Genomic DNA, 14,076 nt, shown 5'->3' on the forward strand with positions numbered 1-14,076 from the left:
TGAAACGTGGCCGGGCACTAGACTGTAACAGGACTAGCGCAAGTACACCCCTGAAAGCAACCAAAACACGTCTGTCTGCGGGCTCTCCGCGTCTGGCTCATAATTTAGTGACCAACTCAACGTTCAACCTCTGGACAGGTTGGAGCTTGATCGACACCCAAGCAAGCTTCTGGACGCTTTTTAATTATTTAATCTACTTCTTCTCAACTCTCATTTTCTTGCTTCCAGCGTATCTCCCCGTTTGCGTTGCCTATCCGGTCCTCGTCACCACCGCCTCCTCTCTTAGCCGATTCTGTTATTATCGCGGATACCCAACTCAGCGTCGCAAAGCGTTGTTTCCCGCTATCTACGGTCGTCTTTCCCTCGTCCTCATCCGACCGTGCTCCTTATATTTTGTTCGACGATCGATGATAAAGACCGCCTACTTCCAATAGATATTCGTCATGGAGGTCGCCTCTTCCGGGGTACCGGACGGTGTCCCCACCGCCATATCCCAGGGACCTTTGGTGGATGCCGACACTGTGGTGCAATACCTGATCGATGTGTTGCAAGTGACTCTGGGAGCTGTAAAAAGTGAACTTGAGAACACAGGCAGCCTTCTTTCGGAAGCGAAGTACGGCGAAACCGCGCAGAGATGTCTGCGGTTTGCGTCGGAGTCGCAAGTCGCTGTGTATGTTCAGAAAGACCTTGTGGCGTCGGAGACTACGAACGGAACTGCGGATGGTGAAGGTGCGTATACCCAGTCTATCAGGGATCAGTAAGAGGGCAGCAGGCTAACTTTTGGATCTTATCGCAGAGCCCCCGGCGCAGTATGTTTACACCCTCTCCACCGAGATTTCGTCGTCGTCTACCACTGTCGCGTCGGTAGCTTTCATCAAGCGTCCCACAGCTATAGACCCCACCATTCCTATAACCTCCCAAGTCCAGGTTATGAACTTTCCTGGTCCGGCTGCGCTCAACAACAACCAGGCGCAACAAGGAGCCGCCCTGTCATCGTACGAGGTCCTGCACATGTTCTTGCACCACGGTCTGAGCCCATACTTCGAAGCGAATACGCGCAACCAGGATGGTTCTGCAAAGACGAAGACAGACTCGGAAATCAAGACTGGAGTTCCAGGCACCAAGAAGAAATTCGCGGAGCTGGAACTCGCCCTGTCGCATCTCCAGCAGAATATTGAAATCCCAGCCCTGAACCTGCCCCTCCATGAAGTGGTCCAGGCTGCTCTCGCCGACGCCGAAACGCGGGGCATCAAGCCTTCTCCAGATCTCATCGATGCTACGCTGCTTGAAAGCAGTGCGTTCGTCAACAGCATTCAGAACAACGTCAATGCTTGGATCAAGTCAATCCAGACTATCACGAAAATGTCCCGCGACGCGGACAGTGGGTCGGCCGCGCAGGAGATCAACTTCTGGTTATCCATGGAAACCGCTCTTGAGGGCATCGACAAGCAGCTACAGAGTCCGGGTGTCCAGTTGACTTTGGATATCCTACGCCATGCGAAGCGTTACCAGGCCACCCTTAGTTTCGGTACCGACACGGGTCTGCGTGAGGCTACGGATCTCGTGCAAAAGTACAACCAGCTGATGCGGGACTTTCCCTTGGATGAGCTCCTTTCTGCTACGTCCCTGCAGAAAGTCCGCGAGTCTCTTACTCAGATCTTTAGCCATCTGAACAAGAAGCTGAAGATTTGCCCCTACCCCATCAAACGTGCGCTTGCCCTAGTGGAAGCCATTTCGGGTGACCTCGACTCGCAAATACACTCCTTACTGCACGGCCAGAGCATCCTGCACCTTGACTACCGTGAGTTTCGAACATTGATGAAGACTGCCAGTGCCATTTGGCGCACCTGGGACGATAACCTCAAAGAGTTCACGAACGTTGCCCGTGAATCTACGAGACGTCGCAACGAGAAATTCATTCCAATCAAAATACATGCGCGCCACGATAAAACCCAGGAACGATTGAAGTATATCAACACCTTCCGAGTCAACCACGAGCAACTTCAACGAACCATCGCCAATGTTCTTGGTCCCAAAACCTCGGCGGGGGATACCGTAGCCGGTGCTGGGGCTGATGGTGCCGTTATTGTCGAAGAAATCGGCGATGTTGATGCAGTCGAGGAGGTCGCGCAAGCCTATGCTGCCCTCAAGAGCGTAGACGTGCTAGATGTTTCACCGACAGGTACCCAGAACTGGATTAAGGAGGAGATCGCCTACAATGAACGCACATCTCGTGTCGAGAACTCGATCATTGCGCGCCTGCGTGACCGACTTGCCACGGCAAAGAACGCCAATGAGATGTTCCGTGTGTTCTCGAAGTTCAACGCCCTGCTAGTCCGCCCCAAGATTCGTGGAGCCATTGGCGAGTACCAAACCCAGCTCATCGATAATGTAAAACAGGATATTTCCGCCTTGCATGAGCGATTCAAGCAGCAATATGGTCATTCCGAAGCGCACGCCATGGCTCAACTGCGAGATCTTCCTCCTGTCTCTGGTGCTATCGTCTGGGCTCGCCAAATCGAGCGTCAGCTGGACGGATACATGCGCAAGGTCGAGGACGTTTTGGGAGAAGACTGGCACCTGCACACCGAAGGACAGAAGCTCCAGGCAGAGGGTAACCTCTTCAGAAAGAAGCTCGACACACGTCCTGTGTTCGAGACCTGGTTGCATGACGTACAGCGACGACGCATAGCCATTTCTGGACGTCTCTTCAATATCGTCCGTAACCGTGCCGCCGGGAACACCTTCGAGCTTGCTGTGAACTTTGATGCTCAGATTATTGCTCTGTTTAAAGAAGTTCGGAACCTCATCTGGCTCAACTTCCAGGTTCCTCATGCTGTCAGCAACATTTCCAAGGAGGCTAAGCGTGTCTACCCCTATGCTATCAGTTTGATGGAGAGTGTCCGCACCCTGCTTCAAACGAACCGCTCAATTTTGTCAATGACTGACGTTGCAATCTTGCTCAACGGGTATGTTAACGACGCCCAGAGCATGATTGTCCGAGGTATTCCTCTGCGATGGGAGTCCTTCGTCCACTCATACGAATTGCATGTGAAACAATCTGCTCTAGCTAACGGCGCCCTAGAGTCAGTCATCCCGAGCAGGGGTGAAAGCAAGCATGTTCAATTTGTGCGAGAGTTCGCTGGCTCAGCTTCCGTCCTTCAACATAAGACTGCGGTTCTGGCTACCATTTACGATACAATCCAGAAAGCGACTCATGAGCTCAAGACTTGTGCTTACGAGTTCTCCGCATTCAAGCAGCGCCTGGATACTATTCAAGCTGCTGTTGATAAGCTCAACCTGGAGAACTACGTGAACCTTGGATACTGGGTGCACCACCTAAACCAGAGAATTGAATCAATCCTTAGCGAGCGCCTGCACAAGGCCATTCGCGAATGGATGAACTCATTCCAAGAAGCGCAGAGCGGTCAACAGACAATTCAAACCGTCAATGGAACTGGCGATGCAGAAGTTCCATCATACAGCATCGAGTTCCCTGAGCTTACCCACGAAATCTCCATGCGTAACCAGGTTCTTCACCTTGACCCACCTCTTCAGTATGCTCGTGCGACTTGGTTCTCACACTTCGACGAGTGGCTTGGCGTCATTTGCAATCTTGAGAAGATCAAGTCGTCCCGTTACCAGATCTCCATTGAGGTGCAGAAGGTTCATCTTTCTGAGGTTTGCTTCGCCGAGCTTCCTCAGCACTGCACTGACGAATTGAACCTTGTTTACAACGCTGTCGAGACAAGACTTAAGGAAGTTTCTGGGTACGTTGACAAGTGGTTGCAATTCCAATCCCTTTGGGATCTGCAGTCTGAGCAGGTGTACGATATTTTGGGCGATGACTTGTCTCAATGGCTTCAGCTCCTGCAAGAGATTCGCAAGAGTCGCGCTACCTTCGACACATCAGAAGTCAGTCGGTCCTTTGGCAACATCAAAATCGACTACGAGCAAGTCCAGACCAGGGTCAACGCCAAGTACGACCAATGGCAACACGAGATCCTGCTCAAGTTTGGCTCTAGACTCGGCAACCGCATGCGCGAGGTGCACTCTGAGATTGCTAGCGCTCGTCACGACCTGGAAGGGAAGTCCTTGGACTCTGCGTCTACCGCTCATGCAGTCGCCTTCATCACTGCCGTGCAACAATGCAAGCGCAAGACTAAGGTTTGGGAGCCCGAGGTTGATCTCTTCCGTCAGGGTCAAGCTACCCTTGTCCGTCAGCGTTACCAGTTCCCCAGCGATTGGCTTCACATTGAGAACATTGACGGCGAATGGGCTGCTCTTAATGAATTGCTTGGCCGCAAGGGTCAAATTGTCGCCGACCAGACTGAGGCCCTGCGCGCGAAGATTGCGGCCGAGGACAAGGTCATCAACGATAAGATCGCTGAGACCATTGCACAATGGAATGAAGATAAGCCTGTATCTGGTACTATCCCACCGGAGGAAGCGTCTCGCTCTCTTTCTCAATTCCAGTCCCGCTTCGAATCTCTCCAGTCTGAGTTCGAGATGGTCTCCAAGGCTAAGGAAGCTCTTGATCTCCCTTCGAGTCCTGAGTCTTCCCTGCCACCAATTTTGGAAGAGGTTCACGACTTCATGTCTGTTTGGTCATCTTTGTCCACTATCTGGAGGAGTCTGAATGACCTGAGAGAAGGCCTTTGGACGAGCGTTCAGCCAAGGAAACTTCGCCAGTCCATCGACGGTCTCATAAAGATGGCCAAAGAAATGCCCAGTCGTATGCGGCAGTATGCTGCTTTTGAGCACATCCAGAATGTCCTCAAGCAGCTGCTGAAGGTCAACCCTCTGTTATCGGACATGAAGTCTGAAGCCGTCCGTGAGCGTCACTGGCTAAAGATCTACAAGGCCCTAAAACCCGGGAAGAGATTCTCGCTGGTCTCTCTCACTCTTGGTGACGTCTGGGATCTTCAGCTTGCAACTAGCGAGACCATTATTCGCAACATCATCGCTCAGGCCCAGGGTGAAATGGCGCTTGAGGAGTTCTTGAAGTCTGTTCGCGAGACCTGGCAAAACTACTCCCTTGATCTCGTCAACTATCAGAACAAGTGCCGTCTTATTCGTGGCTTCGATGATCTCTTTGCTAAGTGCAGTGAGAACTTGAACTCTCTTCAAGCCATGAGACATTCTCCTTACTACAAAGAATTCGAGGAGGATGCTTCTTCCTGGGAAGATAAACTGAACCGCGTCCACGTCTTGTTCGATGTCTGGATTGACGTCCAGCGTCAGTGGGTCTATCTTGAGGGTGTCTTCACCGGTAATGCCGATATCAAGCATCTCCTCCCTCTGGAGTCAAGCCGCTTCCAGAACATCAACTCTGAGTTCTTCGCTGTCATGAAGAAGGTGTACAAGTCGCCATTTGTCCTTGACGTCCTTGCGATCAATGGCGTCCAGAAGTCTCTTGAGCGTCTGGCTGAGCTGCTCAACAAGATCCAGAAAGCTCTTGGTGAATACCTCGAACGAGAACGTGTCTCCTTCCCTCGTTTCTACTTCGTTGGTGACGAGGATCTTCTTGAGATCATCGGAAACAGTAACGACATTTTCCGTGTCGCGAAGCACTTCAAGAAGATGTTTGCTGGTCTTAACGGTGTTCTGATGGATGACGATAACAACATCGTCGGTTTCACTTCGAAGGAGGGCGAAGAAGTCCGCCTGAAGAAGGAGGTCAACCTTGTCAAGACACCTAGAATCAATGACTGGTTGACTGCTCTTGAGAGCAACATGAAGACAACACTCGCTGAACTCTTAGCCGAGGCCATCGAACAGTTCGACCCTCTTTACAACTCTTCTGAGGTCGACCGCACTGCATTTGACGATTTCATCGCCAACTACCCTGCCCAGATTGTTGTTCTTGCCAGTCAAGTCGTCTGGACGAACGAGGTGCAAAAGTCCCTCGAAAATGGCGGCTCTAACCTCCCAGCATTGTTTGAAGCCCAGGTTAGAGTGCTTGAGCTTCTCGCAGTGACCGTCTTGGGAGACCTAGACCAGATTGGCAGAAAGAAGTGCGAACATCTCATCACAGAATTCGTCCACCAGCGTGACACCATTTCCAAGCTCATTGCTTCCAACGCCACAAGTCCGTCTCATTACCTCTGGCTCCTTCAAATGCGCTATGTCTACCAGGCCGAAGGTGACTTCCTGCAGCGTCTATATGTCCACATGGCCAACGCTAAGCTGAACTACGGTTTCGAGTACTTGGGTGTTCCTGAGCGCCTTGTTCGTACGCCGCTTACGGACCGTTGTTTCCTCACCCTCACTCAAGCCTTGTGCCAACGTCTTGGTGGATCTCCCTATGGACCTGCAGGTACCGGAAAGACAGAATCCGTCAAGGCCCTGGGTCTCCAGCTTGGTCGTTTCACCCTTGTCTTCTGCTGTGACGACACTTTCGACTTCCAGGCTATGGGTCGTATCTTCTTGGGTATTTGTCAAGTTGGTGCTTGGGGTTGTTTCGACGAGTTTAACCGTCTCGAGGAACGTATCCTTTCCGCCGTTTCCCAACAGATTCAAAACATCCAGATCGGTCTGCGGAACAAGGAGACTGATGAGAAGTCCCAGATTGATCTGATTGGAAGACGTCTAAGTGTCAACATGAACACCGGTATTTTCATTACCATGAACCCTGGCTATGCTGGACGTTCCAACCTGCCCGACAACTTGAAGAAGCTCTTCCGAAGCGTTGCCATGTCCAAGCCCGACAAGGAGCTTATTGCCGAAGTTATGCTCTTCTCCCAGGGTTTCAAGCAAGCCAAGCGTCTATCTCAGCAGACCGTTCCGTTCTTCGATCACTGTTCGTCACAGCTGTCTAAGCAGGCTCACTACGATTTCGGTCTTCGTGCCCTGAAGAGTGTGTTGGTCAGCTCTGGAGGTCTCAAGCGTGCCCGTATCGCAAACTCTGATGGCGAGCTTGGCCCTGATGAAGTTGTCGAGCCACAGATCATTGTCCAGAGTCTTCGTGAAACCATTGCGCCCAAGTTGGTCCGTGAGGACGTTGCAACTATGCTCCAAATCCAGGAGCAGGATTTCGCTGGTGTCGAATATGTGCCTGCCAACTACGAGAAGCTTACTGCTGCTATCCAAGATATTGCACGTGAACAACACTACGTCAACAGCGAGATGTGGATCACGAAGGCTCTCCAGCTTTACCAGATTCAGAGCATTCACCATGGTGTTATGATGGTCGGTAAGTCGGGGGCGGGTAAATCATCTGCCTGGAAGATCTTGCTGCAGGCCCTGCAACGCATTGAGGGCGTTGAAGGAGTCTCTCACATCATTGACTCCAAGGTCATGTCCAAGGAAGCTCTCTACGGTAACCTTGACAGCACCACCAGAGAGTGGACTGACGGTCTGTTCACTGGTATCCTAAGAAAGATCGTCGACAACCTCCGTGGTGAAGATACGAAGCGCCACTGGATCGTCTTCGACGGTGATGTCGACCCCGAATGGGTTGAGAACTTGAACAGTGTTCTCGATGACAACAAGCTGTTGACCCTACCAAACGGTGAACGTCTAAATTTGCCTCCTAACGTTCGCATCATGTTTGAAGTTGAGAGTCTCAAGTATGCTACTTTGGCCACTGTCAGTCGCTGCGGTATGGTCTGGTTCAACGAGGATACCGTGACGCCCCAGATGATCATCACCAACTATGTCGACTCGCTCAAGACCAAGACTTTCGAAGACTTGGACGATGACAGCGCTCCTGCCGGCCAAAGTGCCGTCACAACCCAGGCATGCCAGGATATGCTCTCAACTGTCCTCTCTGGACTCCTACAGACTGATGACCTTGTTCTCAAGACTCTCGCTGAAGCCAAGCAGTACAACCATATCATGGAGTTCACTGATATTCGCGCACTAAACACTTTGTTCAGTCTCTTGAACAAGGCTTGCCGCAATGTCCTGGAGTACAACATCCAGCATGTGGACTTCCCTCTCGAGTATGAACAAATCGAGTCCTACATTTCCAAGAAGCTGCTTCTGGCGCTTGTCTGGTCTTTCACTGGTGATTGTCCTCTGGCAGACCGCAAAGCATTCGGCGAGTACGTCTCGGGCCTCACAACTATCGACTTGCCTATTGAGACCGACTCATCCATCATTGATTTCGACGTGACTCTTCCTAAGGGAGGATGGTCAAGCTGGCAATCTCAGGTTCCTTCTATTGATGTCAACACCCATTCCATCACGCAGACCGACGTCGTTATCCCCACAGTTGATACTGTTCGCCACGAGGATGTTCTTTACTCATGGCTCGCCGAACACAAGCCCCTGCTTCTCTGTGGTCCTCCAGGTTCCGGTAAAACCATGACGCTGTTCGCTGCGCTCCGCAAACTGCCCAACATGGAGGTCGTTGGTCTCAACTTTTCTAGTGCCACGACCCCCGACCTTCTCATCAAGACCTTTGAGCAGTACTGCGAGTACAAGAAGACGCTGAACGGTGTCATTATGTCGCCATCTCAGATTGGTCGCTGGCTGGTCATCTTCTGCGATGAAATCAACTTGCCAGCACCTGACAAATACGGAACACAGCGAGCCATTTCCTTCCTGCGTCAACTCGTTGAGCAGAATGGATTCTGGAGAACATCGGACAAGACGTGGGTGTCCTTGGACCGCATTCAGTTCGTCGGTGCTTGTAACCCTCCCACTGATGCTGGTCGTACACCCATGGCTGAACGTTTCCTCCGTCACTCACCTTTGGTCATGGTTGATTACCCCGGTGAAATCTCGCTCAACCAGATCTATGGAACGTTCAACTCTGCTATTCTCAAGATTCTTCCTTTGCTGCGTGGTTACTCTGAGTCTCTCACCAAGGCTATGGTGCAATTCTATCTAGAGTCCCAGCAAAGATTCACGCCCAAGATTCAGCCCCACTACGTGTACTCTCCTCGTGAACTGACTCGTTGGGTTCGCGGTGTATACGAAGCCATTAAGCCACTCGAGAGCCTTTCGGTCGAAGGATTGGTTCGTATCTGGGCTCACGAGGCTCTGCGACTCTTCCAGGACCGTCTTGTTACCGAAGATGAGAGAGCCTGGACTGCCGATGCTGTTCGTCGCATTGCGCTTGAGCATTTCCCTACCATTGACCAGGATCAAGCTCTCAAGGGACCCATCCTGTTCTCCAACTGGCTGTCCAGGAATTACGTTCCCGTTGAGCAGGAGCAACTGCGTGACTTCGTCAAGGCACGTCTCAAAACCTTCTGTGAGGAAGAGGTTGATGTCCCTCTTGTGTTGTTCAACGATGTCCTGGAACACGCCCTGCGCATTGATCGTGTCTTCCGCCAACCGCAGGGCCACCTTATCCTTATCGGCGTGAGTGGAAGTGGTAAGACGACGCTCTCTCGCTTCGTTGCCTGGATGAATGGTTTAAAGGTCTTCCAGATCAAGGTGCACGGCAAGTACTCTTCTGAAGACTTTGACGACGATCTCAGAAGCGTTCTTCGACGTGCTGGATGCAAGGGTGAGAAGATTTGCTTTATCATGGACGAGTCCAACGTTCTCGACTCTGGTTTCTTGGAACGCATGAACACCCTGCTGGCCAACGCTGAGGTTCCTGGTCTCTTCGAAGGCGATGAGTTCTCCTCGCTTATGACTGCCTGTAAGGAGGGTGCCCAGCGCCAAGGTCTTATCCTCGACAGCCAAGAGGAACTCTACAAGTGGTTCACCCAGCAAATCGTCAAAAACCTGCACGTTGTCTTCACCATGAACCCGCCTGAAGAAGGCCTGTCTTCCAAGGCTGCCACCAGTCCGGCCTTGTTCAACCGTTGCGTCCTCAACTGGATGGGAGACTGGTCTGACCAGGCTCTGTTCCAGGTCGGCTCTGAGCTTACCCAGTCTGTCGACCTTGACAAGCCCAACTTTACTGCTCCGGACAGTATACCCGTCGCATATCGCGAGCTTAGCCTTCCTGCATCGCACCGTGATGCGGTTGTTAATGCTATGGTCTACATTCACTACTCGCTGCAACAATTCAACCACCGCCTGCAGAAGCTGCAAGGCAAGACCACATACCTGACTCCTCGTCACTACCTCGATTTCGTTGCTCAGTACGTTAAGCTCTTCAATGAGAAACGCGAGGATCTCGAGGAGCAGCAACGCCACTTGAACGTCGGTCTGGAGAAATTGAGAGACACCGTCGAGAAGGTCAGCGATCTGCGCGGCAGTCTGGCCCAGAAAAAGACGCAGCTAGAGAAGAAGGATGCAGAGGCCAACGAGAAGCTACAGCGCATGGTCGCTGATCAGCGAGAGGCGGAACAACGTAAAGCTACTTCGCTCCAGGTTCAAGCAGCCTTGGAGGTACAGGAGAAGGAAGTCGCTGAGCGGAGAGAGGTCGTCTTGAACGACCTTGCGAGGGCTGAACCGGCGGTCGAGGAAGCCCAGAAGAGTGTCAGCAACATTAAGCGTCAGCACCTCACCGAAGTCCGTTCCATGGGTAACCCGCCGTCCGGTGTTCGACTTGCCTTGGAGGCCGTCTGTACTCTGCTCGGTCACAAGATTGACAGCTGGAAGACTATCCAGGGTATCGTGCGAAAGGACGATTTCATTGCCAGTATCGTCAACTACGACAATGAGAGGCAGATGACGAGGAACCACAGACTGAAGATGCAGAATGAGTTTTTGACCAAGGAGGACTTCACTTACGAGAGGGTCAACCGTGCCAGTAAGGCTTGCGGTCCTTTAGTCAAGTGGGTTGAAGCACAGGTGAACTACTCCTCGATCTTGGACCGAGTTGGACCTCTTCGCGAAGAGGTTGGTCAGCTCGAGGAGCAAGCTCTGCAGACCAAGGCAGAGGCGCAGGCCATTGAGAATACCATCAATGACCTCGAGGCTAGCATTGCCACATACAAGACCGAGTACGCTGGTCTTATCAGTGAAACACAGGCAATTAAGGCAGAGATGGAGAGAGTCCAATTCAAGGTCGACAGAAGTGTACGCTTGCTCGACAGTCTGTCGTCGGAGCGCACCCGTTGGGAGGAGGGAAGCAGGTCTTTCGAAACTCAGATCAGTACCCTTGTTGGTGATGTTCTCATTGCGGCCGCTTTCCTTGCCTACGCTGGTTTCTACGACCAGCAGTTCCGTAAGGCCATGACCGACGACTGGGCCCAGCATCTCGTTCAATCCGGCATCACCTTCAAGCCACACAACCCCATCATTGAATACCTATCCAATGCCGATGAACGACTGGCGTGGCAGGCACACTCGCTGCCCGTTGATGACTTGAGCACTGAGAACGCCATCTTCTTGAAGCGCTACAACAGATACCCGCTCATCATCGACCCGTCTGGTCGTGTCACTGAGTTCTTGCAGAAGGAGAGCTCGGACAGGAAGCTCACAGTGACCAGTTTCTTGGATGACTCGTTCGTCAAGCAGCTCGAAAGTGCTTTGCGTTTCGGAAACCCGATCCTCATCCAAGACGCGGAACATCTGGACCCGATTCTCAACCACGTTCTCAACAAGGAGTACCAGAAGACTGGAGGTCGTGTACTGATTCAGCTCGGCAAGCAAGAGATTGACTTCTCGCCTTCATTCAAGCTCTTCCTCTCCACAAGAGACCCGTCTGCGTCTTTCGCTCCTGACATCTGCAGTCGAACTACATTCGTTAACTTCACCATTACACAGAGCAGTTTGCAGATTCAGTCGCTCAACGAGGTTCTCAAGTCTGAGCGTGATGATGTCGATAGCCGCCGTTCCGACCTTGTCAAGGCTCAAGGAACATTCAAGGTCCACCTTCGCCAGCTTGAGAAGCGCTTGTTGCAAGCCCTTAACGAGTCTCATGGTAACATTCTCGACGATGACAAGGTCATTGAAACGCTTGAAACTCTGAAGAAGGAGGCTGCAGAGATCTCCAGGAAGATGGCCGAGACTGAAGGTGTCATGACCGAGGTGGAAGAGATCACTCAGCGCTACAGTATCATTGCTCGCGCGTGCAGTGCTGTGTTCGCGGTGTTGGAACAGCTTCACCACATTAACCACTTCTACCAATTCTCTCTTCAGTACTTTACTGATATCTTCAACTCGGTTCTGCACGGCAACCCGCACCTCGAGAACTCAGGCCTCGACAAGAAGACAGATTACGCCAAGCGTATCGAGATCATCTTGCGTGATCTGTTCGTGACTACCTACCAGCGGACGTCCCTTGGTGTCATTCAAAAGGACCGCATCACCTTGGCCATGCTTTTGGCGCAGGCGTCTCCTTACCCCATGGACAAGGGCATTATCGACACTATCCTAGATCAATCTGTTGAGGGTACCGACTTATCTGCCAACCCTGAGGCCAAGGTGCAGGTCATGAGCTCGTTCGGCAACATGTCATTGTTCAAGAAATGTCTTACCTCGGTGACTGCAGAAGAGTGGGACAAGTTCCTGGGCGAGGAACTTGCTGAGAACTTCGTTCCTACCGTTTGGGAGGAAGACACGTCCAACTTGGACAGACTTCTCCGGTCACTGCTGCTTATCAAGCTCTGCAGAATGGACCGATTCGTGCCTGCTGCTGAGCGATTCATTGTGGAGGTGTTCTCTCGCGAACTCTACGAAGGAACCTCCGACCTACAGCACATTGTCGGACAAGTCACCGCGACTGCGCCCATCTCTCTTGCCTCAAGTCCCGGTTTCGACGCAAGTTACAAGGTCGATGCTCTTGTCGAACGCACACACGCAACCTGCGCCAATATTGCCATGGGTTCAAACGAAGGTCTTGAGAGTGCCGACAAGGCCATCAGCAACGCTGCATCTGCCGGAACCTGGGTCCTCGTCAAGAACGTCCATCTCGCGCCTTCGTGGCTTCAAAGTCTCGAGAAGCGCCTTGCCTCGCTCAAGCCCCACAGAGACTTCAGACTGTTCCTGTCTATGGAATCGAGCCCCAAGATCCCCGTCAACCTTATTCGCGCGTCTCGCGTTCTCATGTACGAGCAGCCCGCCGGTGTGCGCGCCAACATGAAGGACTCCCTGTCTTCCCTATCCACCCGCGCTAGCAAGGCACCTGTTGAAAAGGCTCGCGTCTACCTCCTTCTCTGCTTCCTGCACGCCGTCGTCCAAGAACGACTCCGCTACGCCCCCAGTCTCGGCTGGAAGGGCTTCTGGGAATTCAACGACAGCGACTACGAATGCTCAGCAAACATAATCGACCACTGGGTCGACGTCGTTGCACAAGGCCGCTCAAACGTTGCGCCCCAGAAACTCCCCTGGGACATGATCCGCACGCTCATCACAGAGATGTACGGCGGGAAGGTCGACGACGGCGAAGACTTCTCCCAGCTCCAGTGCCTCGTCGAGAGCTTCCTTACACCTGTTGCCTTCGAGGACGAGTACAAGCTTGTCTCTGGTATTGAGAACGACGACTGCCTCACGCTTCCTGGGGAGACGGGCCTCCCTGCTTTCGTGGACTGGGTCAATAAGTTGCCTGAGCGTGAGCCTCCTACTTATCTTGGATTGCCGGCGAACGCGGAGAAGTTGCTGCTTGTTGGACATGGAAAGAAGATGATTGAGGATTTGTCGAGGGTTACCTCGTTGTTGGATGAAGGAGAGCAGCTTTTGGTTGAGGCTTAAGCCGTTTTACTTTGTCGTTTTTGATCCTACGGATCGTTTTGTTTTACTTCATGTTTTTTTGCATCTTAGCTCTTGAATCCTGTGTTGGTTTGAGATACCACAGACTTGATTGCATTTTGTATCATTGAATAGAGTTCTTTATTCCATTTCGTTTTCTCGTAATCATCAATAGCCAGCTGAGCGTTTCAATAAGAATTCCAATGTCCTCATCAGTAACTTCAACGTCAACCGAAACCCAACAGTCAGTCTCTCATGAAACGTCATCGCAACTTCCACCCGGCTACTCCGCTCATAGTGCGTGCTTCTAGCCTTCTTTCCATGCAAGCCCGCATTCTATCATTGCCCCTCAAGAGCCCGCAATCTCTAGTCGAATCCGTACAGAGTGACGCCCATCTATCAGCCAGGAGAATGGCCGTTAGCAAACACCAAACACCTCGCCCCGCGAAAGACGAAGAGGAACTCACTCGTTTCAACGCATAGATTACATCAACTGTTGTGACGAGCTGGGTATCGCGGAAGGGACCACCG

At 52.1% G+C, this 14,076-nt stretch overlaps 1 protein-coding gene across 1 annotated transcript; it reads left to right on the plus strand.

Annotated features, from left to right (window-relative positions):
• Window positions 1-115: 115 nt before the first annotated feature.
• On the plus strand, window positions 116-13,730 carry BDV14DRAFT_131005 (dynein heavy chain). Its single transcript, XM_073766111.1, has 2 exons — window positions 116-729; window positions 797-13,730. Exons 1-2 carry the CDS (start codon window positions 444-446, stop codon window positions 13,546-13,548), a joined length of 13,038 nt encoding a protein of 4,345 aa, XP_073631755.1. The 5' UTR covers window positions 116-443; the 3' UTR covers window positions 13,549-13,730.
• The last annotated feature ends 346 nt before the right edge of the window (window positions 13,731-14,076 follow it).

Source organism: Aspergillus stella-maris (genome assembly GCF_047715825.1).
Source record: "Aspergillus stella-maris strain CBS 113639 unplaced genomic scaffold BDV14scaffold_7, whole genome shotgun sequence".
Classification (NCBI taxonomy): domain Eukaryota; kingdom Fungi; phylum Ascomycota; class Eurotiomycetes; order Eurotiales; family Aspergillaceae; genus Aspergillus; species Aspergillus stella-maris.